Below are 15,528 nucleotides of genomic sequence, written 5' to 3'. Positions count from 1 at the left end.
TCATTGACATAGAAAGATAATCACAGTCGATTGCTGAGTTTGAGACAGGCTACGAGACTCCACCTATTGATGCCATTTCAATTAAAATCTGTATTGATAAAGAGAAATCTGAAAGTGCATACATCAAAATGTCAAGGGACAAAGATTATCTATGGGGAGAAAGCCAGATGATTTTTCATTTTCCTCTCTTTTGTATTTTTCTGACAAATACAAAATCAGTCAATTAAGGTTCAATTAATGTGGTGTGTGTGTGTGTGTGTGTGTGTGTGTGTGCGTGTGTGTGGCTGGAGATGGAACTCAAGGTGTCCCGTAGGCCAGACGAGGGCTCTTCCACTGAGCCACGTCCCAGTCCCAAATATTTCATCATATGCGCCCTGTTCAACTACACTGCAAGGCCACATGGGACTGCTGGCATTAGCTGCTTCTAGGAACAGGGAACTGGTGGCTGAGGGTCAGGTCACTGGGCAGTTTTTCTCTGTGCATTCTTTTTGTGCCCTTTGGATTTCAAATCACATCAACTTCTTTTCTTTTCACGGATATAAATTAAATTTACATTTTGTGGGTTGGGGATGTAGCTCAGTTGGTAGAGTGCTTGCCTCGAATGCACAAGGCCCTGGGTTCAATCTCCAGCACCACCAAAATTAATTAATCAATTAATTAATTAATTAATTAAATTTACATTTTGAAACAAAAGAAAAACATTTCAGGGCATCTTTGATACCTTACAACTTCCATTTCTGTGCAGCAGAGTCACAAACTCAAATAGCTAGAGGCATCAGGGAGATCCATGAAGGACAGCACCAGTGTGAGCAATAGGGAGGAGTGGGGGCTGTGGCCCGCTGGAAAGCAGAGCGCGTCTCTGGTGCAGCGTGATTCTGCTTGGGCTGATTAGATCACACAGGAAGGCTGCCCAGGCTGCCAGCCCTTGTGGTTGATCAATAAAAGCCACCCAAACTTCCCTGAGCATGCTCTTATCGTAAACCACACACTGCCTACCCCCGAAACACAAGCCTCTGCTGCCTGGTACAGGCCTGTCTGCAAGTCCTTCATTAGTGCAGAATATTCTTATTTAGAGCCCACAGAACATTGGAGAAGACCTTGCCCTGGGTTAAACAGTGGCTGCCCCAAGGCACAGTCTAAAACCCCATGCCCCTGACTTTAGTTCTAACCATAATTAGTTAACGTGGCTCAAAGGGAGCCAGAGGTTTATGGGTTTCTCAGGACCTCAGCATCTTAAGGGAGCAAGAGGAGAAATCAGGGCCCAATGCAGGAGGTGAGTTCGCCCAACTCTTCTGGAAAGGACGGCCTCCGTGTAAGGATGGGCTGTCAGAAGCCCAAGTCCAGGAGAAGCCGGAGTCCTGGCTGGGTGTGGAGCACTGGCCTAGTGAACTTGAGGTTCCATTCCCAGCAAAAGAGGAAGAGGAGGAGGGCGGAAGGAAGAGGGGGAGCGCGATCGCTGGCCTCTGCCTCCACCTCCCCTGTGCCCACCCTGAGCCCTCCAGGTTCACACCCTGGCCAGCCTGGAGCCCAACACACCCATCTACAGGATCCCAGCCACACGGGGTAAAGGCAGGACTCAAGTCAAAGCTGACTCGTCCCTTGGAGTCCTGCTCTGCCATCTTAGCAGGCTCCCTCCTCAGGGCCACTTCCCAGTTACTTCACCTTTGAAATGAAGCTGAGGTCCCCTTTCACAGAGTGGCTGTGAATGACAGGGGGTGAGAGGTGAAGAAGTCGCAGGTGAGAGACGGCTCTTTACTTATCCAACAGGCAAAGAACTTTAAACGGCCACACCTGGTGCTCATGAGCGTGTGGGGAAATGGGACATTTTCGTGCCCTTAAATGCGACTGCCCTGTAGAGTGCGAGGGGGGCTTCTGCACATCGCAAGACTCCCTAAATCCCAATGCGCCCTTGCTGCTGAGCGCTGCACTCACAGCTGTTAGTACTCGAGTTCCTCCTGATGACAGATGGGGAGGCCCAGGGCTATTAGGTGACCTGCTCATGTGGCACTCAGGAGTGCCATAACTCAGGAGTCAGAATTAGTGACATCTCCCCTCCCCTCCTCCTGGAAGCCTTGTCCCGGGTCCCTCCCTGCCTTCTCAGATTGACAGGATGGGACTTGGCTGGGCACCCGCGACCCCCAACTGGATCCACTTCCACAGGGCGCCACATGCCCACCAGCCAGCAGCGGTTGCTCCCGAGGTCCCCCTGGCTTTGCCCTGACTTGGGCACCTCTGGGACCCCAGCTCAGATCCTCAAGTCTCCAGGTACCTTTTTGTCCAAGTGCAAATCTCAGGCCCAAAGAGGAAGCTCCACCGGGAAATGGTCCCACGAGGTAGCTAAGTGGGGAGGAGTCACGGGGAGACAAACTGGGGTGCTATCCAGGCAGGCCCTGGGGTGCGTTCTGGCAGGACAGCCACATTATATGGACAAAAGACCCTGACCTGGGACACCAGCAAAGGTGCTCAGGCCACCATTGCCCCGTGGCCACAATGGCCAGCAAGGGTCACCCAGCAAGGAGTCCCAGACACTCCCTGAGAGGGAACCATGCTTTGACACTGTGGTCACTATGAGATCCACAGTGGCCAGCCTGGCTCAACCGACCTCCCCTCAGCCCACCCATTCAGTCAGCTTCTCAAGGGGAAGGCCACCATCCAGCTCTAACAGCCAATTAGCACATGGCATCTCTGGCCAAAGTGATTGGCTCACGGTAGGCACGTGACCTAAAGCAGATCCAATCAGAGCACAGGTTGAAACTTCCTAGGGGAATCCAAGCACTGAAACCCGGTGATAGAGACAGGCGATCTAGGCAAAGTCTGCTTTTCAATCATAGACTCTGGAGCACCTGAAGGGCCACAGGGAAAGTCCTTCAGTCCAGAGCATCGCCAAGGACGCAGAATGAAGAGCTGGGACTGGGAAAGAGAGTCCTGATCACGTTTTTTATTCTGGATCAGGCCTCACCTGAAGTTATAGTTAAAAGAGCCTAAGAACGCCTGTGTGTTGCTTAAGCAAGTTTAGGTTGGGTTTTCTATTACCTACAACCAAGAGAATCCTAAATACCTGGCAGAGCTGTACAGGTACCCAAGACGAGAGTGGCGTTGCTGTTCATAAGATCTGCCTGTTCTTCCCACCCACCCCCAGGTCCTACACCCTGTCCCAGGAACAAACACAGGCACAGGTGCCACACACAGCACTGGGTGGACTTTTATTTTAAAGTCAAAGGCACAGCCTGGATGGGCTGAGGCAGTGACAGTGGATGCCCAGCCCACATGGCCCCACCCTCGGCCAGGAACAGCTGTGCCAAAGGGGAAAGGGTGGGTGAGAAAGGGGCCTCCCCTCTAAGGGTCGCCTACCTCCTTCCTTAGCCCCAATAGGGGAGAAGCAGGTGACATAAAGTGAGGCAGAAATACTTGAGGGGGCCCCAGGGTCTCTCCCTCAATCCCCCCAACACAGGTCTTTGGTGGACATGATTGCACAGACAGTCCATAAAGTGACAGCTTGAGGAGTGTCCCCTCCCAGAAGCCACGCCTCAAGGGAGAACAGGGAGGGGGTCCCAGTTTCTCGCCAGTGACAACCCAGCGTGTAGGAACCGGGACCTTCCGCCAGGTGAGGCAGTGTCTGGGAGAAGGCGGCGACACGCACCCCAGGCAGCCCCTCCTTCCCTGCATCCCTAACTCTATCTGGTAAGACATAAAAAATTCTCTGCTTATAAAAATACTTCTGCTCTGTCTGGGAGTGGGGTGCGGGAGGGTGAGGAAGGGGCGAATCCCGGGGACGGGGTGGAGCTGCTGACAGAAGCCAGGTCCCAGCTCCTCCGGGGAAGGGGTCACAGTGGTGTGGGGCTAGGAGGGGGGCAGGGGGCCGTTGGCTCGGCGGGAGGCTCCCTTGGTGGCAGGGGCCCGGCCCGGGGCGGCAGGCGCGGGGGAGCCGCGGCGGGAGGCGGCTGCACTCCGCAGCTTCTGCTTGCGCCGCTTGGCGAGCGGCGCGTTCTCCACGCTCTTCAGGAAGAAGCCCTCCCGCTTGCCGCGATTGAACGCCTGGTGGGAAGGCAGGGTCAGGCCGGATCCTAGCTGGCCCTCCTCCTACCAGGTCTTGACCTGCAGCCTCCCAAAGGTGAGGACCCCAAAGGACCCGAGGCCAGGCTTGGTTGACCCGACCTTTCCAGGCTCGGGCTCCGCGCCTCCCCGGACCCGGATCGAGGCCCCGCCCACCCCGCCGGCCCCGCCCTTACCATGAAGGTGGCGTTGAGCCCCGAGCGCACCGCTGGCCCAGAGGACTCCAGTACGTCCGGCGTCCGCAGTGGGGGCGAAGAGCGCGCGCTGCCGTCCTGCAGCCACGAGCTACCTCGCAGCCCCTCGAGCTTCAGCCGCTTGGCGGGGTCCACAGTCAGCAGCCCTGGAGGAGGGACAGGGAAGTGTGAGAAAGGGGTCATGTGGAGGCTGCACCCAGAGATCCAAACAGCCCCACTCTCCTCCTTATCCATCCCCCAACGAGGACACCGGACCCAGTGACCATGCCTGCCCCAGAATAAGTAACCGTATGACCTCCCCGTCCCCAACCACGGATTGCGACCTCCAGCTCCGCACCTCGGACCAGCTCCTTGGCTTCCTCTGACACGCCATGCCAGGCCTCCCCGTCAAGGGAGAAGCGCCCCTCGCGGATCTTGCACATGATTTCGGCTGCCTGGCTCTGCCCGCCCTGGCCTGAGGCCCCCTGGAAGGGCACCTGCCCCGACAGCATCATGTACTAGGAGAAGGTGGGCGGGGGACAGTGAGACCTTACAGGCTGCAGGCCCCAGGCTGACCCCTAAGCCCACCCACAGAACCATTCGCCTCTACCCTGGGGTGACGCCTCTGAGACCCTAGCATGATGAACCCTGATTTCTACCCCTAGTACACGGATGCCTCAACCCCAACACCACAGCGACGCCCTGTATTTAGGAAGACCCCCATCTCAATCTTAGATGCAAACCAGCCGTCCCCACTAAAGCGACCTGGTCCCCCGCCTCGTGTTACTACTCCCCAATCAGTAAGACCTCCAACCCAGGCTTGGGCCAACCTGAAACCTTCTTGGGGACCACGATTCCTACCAGAATGACGCCCAGGCTCCAAAGGTCGCAGGACTCGTCGTAACCTTGCTGCGCCAGCAGCTCAGGGGCCGCATACTGCAGCGTGAAGCAGGGCGTCTGCATGGGCCCCGCGGGGCTCTGCGGCCGCAGTCGCGCGAACCCGAAGTCGATGATCTTCACCGGCGCCCCGGGCGTGTCATCCGCGTACAGGATGTTCTATAGGGACAGCGGCCCGCGGTCAGGGGCGGCCTCACGCGCCCACCCCTGCCCCAGCGCCGAGGTCCCTCGCCCACCTCGGGCTTGAGGTCGCGGTGCACCACGCCCGCCTCCTCGTGCATGAAGCTCACGGCCGACACGAGGCTGCGCAGGATCTGGCTCGCCTCCGACTCGCTGAAGTGCCGCTTCTTGCGGATGTGCTCCAGCAGCTCCCCGCCCCGCAGCAGCTCCAGGACCAGGTACGTGTGCAGCTGCGGGCGGCGCGGAGGGCCACGGTCACCTCGCCTCCACTGACGGAACCCAGCCAGGCGCACACGGCGGCCAGGCCCGTCCCCAGTCCTTGGACCCCTCACGTTCCAGCCCTGACCTGATACCACCCGCAAGAGCCACGCATAGGCCACACCTCCAGTCCTCGGATTCTACCCCTCCCAGGACCCACTTCTTTGGCCACTTTAAAGCCCCGCCCCCGTAAATCCTAACACCTTACATGCCCACCGCCAAGTCCATCTCCTAGGCCATCCTCCGCCCCGCCCTACAGTCCTCGGGACCTACTGCCCTCAAATCCCACCTCTCGGCCTCCTGGGTCCCCTCAGGACCCCAAGGACACCACATTCGATCCTACGCCCCGCCCATGGCCCTCAGGCCCCTCCTCCTGATCTCAGAGTCCCTGCAGTCCACCTCAGCCTGGAAGCAGTCACCTGGTCGTGATGAACCTCGTGCAGATTCACCACGTTGGGGTGCGACTGGCACAGCCTCAGGGCGGCCACTTCGCGCTGCGTGTTCGCCTCAAGCCTGGGGAATGGGGCAGGCGGGATTGGAGCGGCCCTCTGGGACTAGAGTGGCCCTCTGCCAGCCCCTCCACCCAGGCCAATTGGCTGGGGGTCGCTCCCACCTGCGACTGAGGATCTTGACTGCAAACTCCTGACCGCTCTGGCGCTGGCGGCAGCGACGACACACAGAGAAGCTGCCCTGACCCAGAGCCGGCTCCCGAAGGTCCAGCTCATACTGCTGGAAGAATGGCGAGTCCTGGAGGCAAAGGGGGCGCATCAGAGGCCCACCCTGGAGACCCATGGCCACACCACACCACGACCCACCTCAAAGAGGCTCAGGACCTCATCAAAGACACTGGGGACGCCTGGTGCACCCAGGCCGTACTCCCCATCCCAGACCCCTCACACCCAAAGTTAGCATTTCCCCAGCCCAGCCCAGCCCACCTGCATCATGGCACTCCTGGCCACCGCTGCCCGGCCAGGCCGGTCTCCAGGGCTGGGGGCTTCCAGCGCGTCAATCATCACAGCATTGTTGTGATCAAACAGGATGGACGGCGCCACGAAAGAGTATCCCTGCAAGGCGCGGTCAAGGGCACATAGGCATGGGGGTCAGGGGTGCAGGTGAGGAACCCTGGAAAGCCTGCGCCAGAGGGTGGGGGAGGCAGGAGGAAGACCTGGGCAAAGGGACTGTGGGGGACGTCCCCATTGCATCCTGGTGCAGAGGGGATGGTGGACACATTCTGTTCCACCTGGCTTCATAATGGCTTGGGGCCCTGTCAGTCCCCCGCCAGTCTCTGACCCCACCTTCCTCAACACAATGAGGTCCCTCCCAAAGTACCTGGCACATGCTAGTGACCAAGAAAATGACTGGCAAAAGCATGAAAGCACTGTGGCCTGACATCACTGGGCTCATGAGAAGTCAACGTTGCTGAGGGGGAAAAAAAATCCTTCCCTTTCAAACCAGAATTTGGCCCCCTTGGCAAGGTGGAGCCCCTGAGGACGTGCGGAGAGAAGCCAGAGTTGACTCTTTGGCTTTCCTGAGGCCCCCGAGTGCCAGCAGTTCCAGAGAGTTTCAAGGGTAACTTTAACTGTGTGCTGCTCTCTCCTGAAAACCTGGCCCCACTGTGCACTGTAATGCAAGCTGCTCAGAGGCAGGACTTCCATCTGTTAGGTTCACTGATACATCCCTGGTGCCCAGATGAGTGCCTGGCACGCTGCAGGTATTCAAGACACATTTCTGAATCGTTACATAAATGAATGGAAAATAACCAACGATTAACCAAAACCAACTTTCTCATCAGACTGGGACGGTGCAGTGAGGGGCGTTGGAGCAGAGTTGTCAGTTCTAGAGTTTCATACAGGGGCTGACCCATCCATCCTTGATACTGGTCTATTCTTATTGACTACGTATAGACCGGTCTTACAGGCCCGGCATCAGAGCTGGGCCTAGGGACACAAGGACTGAACACACAGTCCCACCTCTTGGGGGCATCCGGACCAGTCGGGATACAACAGGTCAAACTGCCCAGTAGAAGGTGCCATCCACAGAGGGCTGGTGCACAGGGAAAGGGGGACCCTGGGGGCCTGGTGAGTGGTTGAGGAGGAGACGGTGAATGGGGGCTTGCCAGGGGACTACTGTGGCAGGACACTCCAGGTAGAGGGAACAGCGTGCGCAAAGACACAGAGGTGCATCCTGGAGCCTCTGGGCACTTCAGTGGTGCCCCCAACGCATCAGGTGGGGTGCTAGTGAAGAGCAAGCTGCACAGTGACAGGGGCCTGCAGAGCCACGGGATAAATGTGGCACCTCCTCCTGGATGCCCACATAAGCACGTGAGTAATTCAAAAACAATATTTTTTTAATAACAAGGGGATGATGGACTAGAAGGGAAATTAACACAAAGTTTAAACCATGAACCATCAAACACGTGCCCAGCTGCACTGGTTTCCATAACCGACAGCCCCAGGCATCTGTAAGTGGGGAGGCCTGGAGGAGAGGCAATGTCCTGACTGGGACCCGGGGCCTACGTGGTGCCCACAGTCAGCCAGGGCAGGGGCAGACCGAAGCTCCCTCCTCTTCGGAGTCTGCAGATCCAGGAGTTCTCACCTGAAAGATTCGAGGGTCCCCAGCCGGGGGGCTGCCAGCGGGTGAGTAGACAGGCTCCAGCCGAGTAAATTCCTCAGCAAAGTTGCCCACATCCAGCTCTGAGCGGATCTGGGGCCGGAATGGGGCCGGGATCTTCCTGGCAGCCAGAGCAGCCCAGTCTAGACCCTGGGGAAAAGGAATCATCAGAGATTAGGGGTCCAAGGGCAGGTACTGGAGACCCCACTTCACTGGAGTCACCCCCATGGGCAGCTCCCCAACAAGGCAAGGGCATACCTGGCATCTGGGACGGGCAGCTGTTCTACCTACCTCCCCAGCTCCCGCCTCCCTCCCTCTGGTAACAGAGCCCCTATTCCCCTCCGGAGAACCGCCCTCCATCACACTTCACCGGTTGTGGAGCTTGTAATAGAGTCATCATGACAAATAAGTACATCTATCCTACTGGGAGGAGGTGGGTCTGGAACTGCTGAGGACCAGGACCCTCCTGAGGCTTAATGATGAAGTCCCCATGCAGAAAAGCAGAACCAAGAAGTCTCAGCACCTGTAACCAGCCTTGCCTGAAGCCAGACCCCTGTTCTTTGGACTTTTCACTCATTGGAGTATAAATATGCCCTTTTGTGTGTAAGCTAATGTGGAGGAATCTGTTAGTTGCCTCTCCAATATCTACTCTCCCTGTCTTTCTTAGCACTGAAGTCACAATTTTACTCCAGGAGAAAATATACAGAACTAAAATACAATATTTCACCCTCTCTTGATGTTAGGGATGCCCAAAAAACTTATAAGCAAAAATTGCCAGGTAGGAGTTCAGGGAAAGATCCTCAGGAAGGAAATGGGAGCCAGGCATGGTGGTGCACACCTATAAGCCCAGCGGTTTGGGAGGCTGAGACAAGAGGATCACAAGTTCAAGCCCAGCCTCAGCAACTTAACGAGTTTAACTTAGCAAGACCCTGTCTCAAAAATAAATGAATAAAAATAAAAAGGGCTGGGGGTACAGCTCAGTGGTACAGCATCCCTGGGTTCAAGAGCTTCAGCAGCCAGCCTGGGCCATGAAGCAACCCTCAGGTTGGAGGCTACATGCTAAGAACAAGAGAACCAAAAGAAGAGACGAGAAGAGCTTAGGTTCCTGAAGACACCTTGGCCCCATGGAGACACCACGCACCTGTGGCCTGCCAACCTCTGCACTTCTTTTGTGTGAGAACAAAGCTAAAGAAAGCACTGACTTTTTAGGTCACTGTCCATCCTGATCTCTGGTGCTAGCAGCCAATTCTGTCCCAGTGGACGCCACCATTCTGAGTTGGCCTTTGATCAATTGCAGACAAGAGGCTTGAAGGCCCCCATTCTGCCATCAGGGAGCTCAGCACTGCTGTCACCAGAAAGATTGTGCAGAGGGCAGAAGGAAGGGAACCCTCCTTCCAAGCTTTGGGCCCAAAGACCTGGGGGGGCTCTGCAGCTTGGCTAGTCAGCCGCTCCCAGACCCATCCTGAAGCACCAGCCAGCTTCAGGAATTTATGACCTTCTTCTCCTTGGAAGCACTGGGGATTGAACCCAGGAATGCTCTTCCACCAAAGTACGTCCCCAGCCCTTTTTATTTAATTTTGAGACAGGGTCTTGCTGAGTTTCCTCGGCCAGCTTCAAACTGGCAATGCTCTTGACACAGGGCCGGAAGAGTTCACTGAAGGAACTGACCCTGCTCGGTCACCTCCTCTTCCCCACCCCCACCCCCGAACTTCACCTCCGAGCGTCTCAGGGCCGCCTTCTAGGCTGGCATGGCTAGGAAGGTCCAGGGTCAGCATTCACATATGGGTGGCAGAGTCCCTGGCCACAGCGAGGGCCCACAGTGGGTGGCCCTGTGACCCCGTCAGATAAGTGGCAAATCGGATCCCACGTGTAAAAGACTGCGGCAGCTGAGACACGGGCATTGAGGTCCACTGGCCCTGGGTTTGAATCTGGCTCCATCACTGCCTGGTTTGGTGGCACTGGGCAAATGACTGAACTTTTCTGAACCTCAGCTTCTGCGTGTGGAAAGAGGGGGACCCTCAGAGGGTTCCAAAAGTAACATGAAACCATGTCAGCAAAGGGCCGCCCTGCAACGGGTGTTCACTGTCACAGGGTTCTGGCAGGCGACGCTAGGGCCACGTGCAGTGCCTGAGTCAACCAGGTCTCACGAGGCAGAGTTCACTGTGTGCCACTCTCGAACGTGCATGTGCTCTCCACAAGGGGACAAAAGCCCACGTGGCCTGATCCCCGGTCCATCTGAGATACAGGCACAAGGACCAGTAGGAACAAAGAGCAGAACACCTGTGCGGATGCTGTCAACCATGAGTGTCACTTGCAGTGCCCGTCTGGGCCATAAGAGACCCATCCACAGCAGGGATCTGGTCCCAACTCGCCACCATTCCCGTGCCATCTTGGGCAGGGCACCAGCCTTCTGTGGCTCTGACCTCTGAAAGCGCTGGCCAGTCCATTCCCAGGTGCGACTGTGATGAGCCTGGTGTTCCTCCCTCCTGGAACACACCTGCCCAGCTTCTGTGGAAACGGCGTGAGCCCAGCCCCTAATATGCACACCGGCCTTGTCCATCTGAGGGTTTCTGGATAAAGTAGATCTGGCCTGGCTCAGACTGTCCCTCCAGTGTCCCCCCATCCAGAGCAGCAGCCTGGCCTGGGAATGTACAGGGTCAGAAGCCTCACCTGGAAGAAGGGATGGTTCTTGACCTCCTGTGCCCCCTGGGGACCCGCACCCAATCGCTTCTTAGGGTCCTTGCACAGCAGCCGCTGCAGCAGGTCCTGCGCCACGGGCCCAATCCGGGGGGGGAAGGGAGGGGAGCACTTCAGGATCCGTCTGGGAGGATGGGTGGGGCGTCAGGGGCAGCGAGCCCCCCCCACAGCCCAGCCCAGGCAGGCCCTGCAGCCCCTCGGCCGCCCCCCGCCACCAGCCCACTCACCGGGACACCTCGGCCTGCGTGTTCCTCTCGCCCTCCAGTGTGAAGGGCGAGGCACCCGTCAGCAGCTCGAAGAGCAGGATGCCCAGGCTCCACCAGTCCACTGCCTGCCGAGGCGGGGCAGGGGTGAGGGTGTTGAGGGCCTATGGGCTCCCACTCAGGCCCCGCCACTACCACCCCAGCCTCTCCACCAACCAACCTTGCCATGCCCCGTCTTGCTACGAATGATCTCAGGGGCCATGTATTCAATGGTGCCGCAGAAGGAGAAGGTCCGCTCTTTCTAGAAGGACAAGAGGACCCATTGGTTCATCCACTCCTCTCTTGCACTCCAGTGGCCTCCAAGGCTCAGAGCAGGAGGCCTTGCAAGGCCGAGGGTGAAATGGGGGAAACTCCTGGATCTGTTGACTCTGCACCCCCAGAATGCAGACAGGGAACAGGAAGAGACAGGCGAAAAGCCTGAATGAGGGAAGCTCAGCGGAGACTACACCCCGCTCACCTCTTCCGTCAGGAACTCTTTGCTCAGGCCGAAGTCCGTGAGGACGATGTGGCCCTCGGAATCCAGCAGCACATTCTCCAGCTTCAGGTCTCGGTAGATGATGCCCAGCTGGCGGGAGCAAGAGGGGAACTAAGGCTCCCTCCACAAGACCCTCCCCAGCTCCTACCGCTGGTCTCTGCACCAGGTCCCTTGCTCAGAGTAAGGAGAGCCCCAGAGAAGATCATCCACCTGCCAAGGCATCTCTAGGGCAAGAACGGGACCGGGGTGCAGCTGCACCATTGGATTAAAAAGAAACCATTGAAGATCAAAGGAAATCAAGGAGTGAGGGGGCGCAGGACAGGCTCTGAGGTCCCCAAGAAAGGAGGCTGTGTGAAGAGCCCAGGCCTCAGGAGACAAGTCAAAAGTCTCCATTTGAGGAAGTTCTGTGAAGGCAGCCCGGAGTTCCTGGTGAGAGGAAAGCCCCTTCCAGGAGGCACCAGGGGAGGGGACCCCACCAAGCAGCACTGAGGCTTCCTGCCAGGAGGCCTGGGGAAGCAGCTCTGGTCCCCACCAAGGCCACCACCCCACCCCCGGGAAGCCCAGGGTGTGAAATGAGACTGCCTCTTTGGAGGCCCCTCATTAAACCAGACCCAGTTCCTATGGCAGCAGCCGGGAAGCTGGGTTCTCACCCACCTTGTGCAGGTGTTCCAAAGCCAGCACGATCTCACCCCCGTACACGCGCACCTCGGCCTCCTTGAAGTACTGGCGCTGGTAGAGGTGGGTGAACATCTCACCGCCACTCACGTAGTCTGAAGGTGCACTTGGTGGTTAGACTTGGCCCCCTCAGGTGGCCTCACCGGCCCCCATTCCCCCAAATTGGTATGTGGCAGTGCCCTCACCCAGAATGAGGTGCAGCTTGGCATCGGTTTGGAAGGCGTAGTGCAGCGTGACCAGGAAGGGCGCCTGGCGCACCAGCTCCAACACAGAGCGCTCGGTGCGCGTGTGCTCCTGCGTCTTGGCGCGCTGTACCAGCGCCGCCTTCCGCAGCACCTTCATGGCATACAGCTTCCCCGCGTCGTGCCCGCCCGCCTTTCGCACCAGGAACACCTTCCCGTAGGCTGTGGGAGCAGCGAGTGGGTGGAGGGTGGGCTGTGAGTGGGAGGGCGGTGCAGACTGGTGGGAATGGGGGTGATGCCAACCCAGAAGGGTGTGCACGCTGCGGGTGAGAGGCAGGTGTGCCAAATGCTGGCAGAGCCTTCTAAGGAAAAGGTGTGCACATCTCCGGAGGGTGCTCAGCAACACCAGAGAAGGGGCATGCAAACCAGCCTGGGGCAAGAGCAACTCCAGGGGCTGGGGGTGGGGTGGGACACATGCAAATCTGCCAAGCTCAGAGAGATGGAAAGGGATGCAAATGGAGGAAGGGCAGCAGAGATGCACTCCTGGCCAGAGGAGGGATGTGCACACCAAGATAAGGAGTTTGCAAAATATGGGCCGGTGCTGTTACAGAGGGGAGGAGCTGTGCAAATCACTTGGGATGGGTGCATGATCCCAGGGAGGCTGGCGAGTCGCAGCAGGGGGCATGCACACGCAGGATCTTGCAGGGAGTAATGATGTCAACGTGGAGCGCCCTGGAAGTGGGCATGAAACCCTGGCACAGTAGGGTGGGGCTGGCAGGGCAAGCTGTGCCGGGAAAGGGTGGGGGGCCCCGGTGGCCTGGCCCAGGCCCAGGCGGGTGTGCGGGCTGGAGGCACAAGGCACTATGCCTGGGGCACCTGCACGGTGGCCAGGGTCCTCACCTCCCGTGCCCAGCACCTTGAGCAGCTCGAAGTTCTCCACGCTCACCTTCTCCTCGTGTCCGGTCAGGTTGGCTGCGGGCACAGGGGGCGAATGAGCCCAGCTAGCCCCTGGCCCCTCATCGCCTGCCTAGGGCAGCCACCACCAGGCCCCGCACCCACCTTCGATGATCTGCAGTTCCACCGCGCAGCCCTCGTCCTCATCCTCGTCCCCCATGGCAGGCGGGTCGCTGGGGCCCGCGCGGCTCGGGCTCCGGGCGGCGCCGGTTACATGGCGGCTCCCGCCGGGGCGGGCGCTTCCTGGTGCCGCCTCCGGGGCCGAGCGGGCGCCGGCACCGCCTCCCGGCTCCCCGCCCCGCGCGGCCTAAGTCAGGCGGCTGGAACGTGACAGCGCAGGGCTGCGGGTGGGCAGCCAGCGGAGGTGGCCCTGTGTCCCCAGCCTGGGGCAGGCGCCCGGGCTGCCCGCTCTTGAGCCCCACTCGACTTGCCCCGGGGGAACTGAAATGGCCCAAGCCAGGTGCTCGTTCAGGATGCCCCCTGCAGCCAGTGGTGTCCAGAGCCCTGGGGAGGGGTGCCCACACAACCTCCCTTCCACCAGCGCCTGCCGCGAGGGCAGACAAGCCACTCTGTTCAATTCTCTCCATACCCAGTAAGAGTGAGCCACTTTGCAAAGGTTAACCCACCACCTCCTCACCCTTTTTTTTCCCTCCGCGCTGGGGATTGAACCCCAGGAAACTCAGCCACTGAACTACATCTCCCACCCCCTTTGTATTTTTTATCTTGAGACAGTTTCACTCATTTGCCCAGGGTGGACTTGAACTTGCCACCCTCCTGCCTCAGCCTTCTGGGTGGCTAGGTTACAGGCCTTGCAAGGATGCGCTCAGAAGCTTCCCTTTCGGTCACCCCTTGACTGTTTACCTGAGAGACAAGCAGGCCGAGGCCAGCTGCTGCCCGCACAGCCTCAGACAGCTCCTGTCCCTCCAGGGGTCCTCTGGCTCTGGATGCCAGGAAGGCTAAGAAGAGAGTGTTGGAACTGGGCCTCAGGAAGGAATACCTGGCTGGGGCATGACTCACTGGCCAGCACTCACCTGGCATGCACGAGCCCTGGGTTCAGTCCCCAGCACCGCCAAATAAGAAAAGGAATACCAAAGCCACCCAGGGGAAGTGCCCTCTCCCATCAGGCCCAGAGCCCCTGGCTGGCCCGGCCTCCAGAGACCACCAAGCAGGGCTGGGCAGCCACAAGAGCCCCCAACCCTAAGACCTCCGGGAGGGGGCCCTCAGCTCTTCTGTCCACTGGAGGGCAGCGGCCTGCCCTGACTCCACCCTCCTGTGGAGCTGGGCTGAGAGGAGGGAGGAGCCACGCCTCCCAGCTAAACCTGCCCCCAAATTCAGCTGCCTCAGGTCAGCCCCCAGCAGCCCCGCCTTCCCCTGGGTGGCTCCAGGTACACTGACTCACATCCTGTCACCAGTCTAATTGCCTCCTTCTCAGGTGTCATCCTAGAGGACCTGATCAGAGTCCCAGTGTCCCTCCCACCACTTGTGGCAGCTCCTGGTTACAGATGACACTCCACCTAGTGAGCTGTGAGCTACCCAAGAAAGGCCTCAACCCCAAAGGGGTGGGGGAAAGATGAGGAGGCCAGAAGACATGAAGGGGAGAGGAGGGTGCCCTGGGGAGCACACCACCCTGCGGCCCAGAACCCCGGCCCAGCACACCACCCCCTTCACACCCATTGGCACTTCCAGGCTTTGGCAAGCCTGACTGGCTACATCCCAGTGCCCTTTGCTGCCCTGTCCACCCAGGGCCATCCGGCCGCAGATCCCCACCAATCAGAAGGACTGGACCTAAAGGTGTTCCTGGAACCTCCAGCACCTAAAGGTGTTCCTGGAACCTCCAGCTCATGGATGCAGCCAACAGACAGCACAGACTCAGATGGTCACAGCCCAGCTTTATTCTCATGTCCCTCCAACCCAGGCTCAGAGATCAGCCCAGGTCACCGTCCCCAGGGAGTGGGCCTTGGCTCCCCGTCTGGACCTGGCAGGGGGTTCTCTTGCCCACTCCTGAGAGTCTCCTTCAGCTGAGGGATCCCCCAGAGACCGCCTCCTCAGTGATGACCGCAGGGCCGCACTAGGGGCCACTCGTGGGCCGTCCCCAATACCCACAAGCTTGT

The 15,528-nt window shown here is 58.7% G+C and overlaps 1 protein-coding gene and 1 non-coding gene across 3 annotated transcripts; one reads left to right on the top strand and one right to left on the bottom strand.

Moving 5' to 3' along the window:
• Window positions 1-565: 565 nt before the first annotated feature.
• Window positions 566-638, top strand: Trnas-cga (transfer RNA serine (anticodon CGA)). Its single transcript has one exon. It is a non-coding gene; the product is annotated as a tRNA-Ser (tRNA).
• Window positions 639-3,197: 2,559 nt separating this feature from the next.
• Rps6ka4 (ribosomal protein S6 kinase A4) lies at window positions 3,198-13,648 on the bottom strand. 2 transcript variants are annotated; one of them, XM_076844735.2, is made up of 17 exons: window positions 13,523-13,648; window positions 13,364-13,435; window positions 12,467-12,685; window positions 12,261-12,376; window positions 11,589-11,696; window positions 11,292-11,372; window positions 11,096-11,199; window positions 10,842-10,992; window positions 8,157-8,321; window positions 6,497-6,625; window positions 6,175-6,308; window positions 5,981-6,074; window positions 5,360-5,533; window positions 5,088-5,282; window positions 4,585-4,744; window positions 4,230-4,393; window positions 3,198-4,035 (listed from the first exon to the last, which is right to left on the bottom strand). In XM_076844735.2, the coding sequence occupies exons 1-17, from the start codon at window positions 13,575-13,577 to the stop codon at window positions 3,841-3,843; spliced, it is 2,316 nt and encodes a 771-aa protein (XP_076700850.2). In that variant the 5' UTR covers window positions 13,578-13,648; the 3' UTR covers window positions 3,198-3,840. The 2 variants fall into 2 exon arrangements, with proteins under 2 accessions (XP_076700850.2, XP_076700851.2); XM_076844736.2 differs by having other exon boundaries at window positions 13,410-13,435; window positions 13,523-13,585.
• Between the last annotated feature and the right edge of the window lie 1,880 nt (window positions 13,649-15,528).

The sequence above is a fragment of the Callospermophilus lateralis genome, chromosome 2 (assembly GCF_048772815.1).
Source record: "Callospermophilus lateralis isolate mCalLat2 chromosome 2, mCalLat2.hap1, whole genome shotgun sequence".
In the NCBI taxonomy this organism is placed as follows: domain Eukaryota; kingdom Metazoa; phylum Chordata; class Mammalia; order Rodentia; family Sciuridae; genus Callospermophilus; species Callospermophilus lateralis.
This window is presented reverse-complemented; position numbering and strand designations above follow the sequence as displayed.

Excerpts from the sequence above, each read along its gene's own strand:
- Rps6ka4 (XM_076844735.2), bottom strand. The coding sequence starts at position 13,577 with ATGGGGGACGAGGATGAGGACGAGGGCTGCGCGGTGGAACTGCAGATC. Across the intron at positions 11,200-11,291 it reads GCAAGACGGGGCATGGCAAG|GCAGTGGACTGGTGGAGCCT; the intron begins GTTGGTTGGTGG and ends CCGCCTCGGCAG. Across the intron at positions 5,534-5,980 it reads ACGAGGTTCATCACGACCAG|CTGCACACGTACCTGGTCCT; the intron begins GTGACTGCTTCC and ends CGCCGCCCGCAG.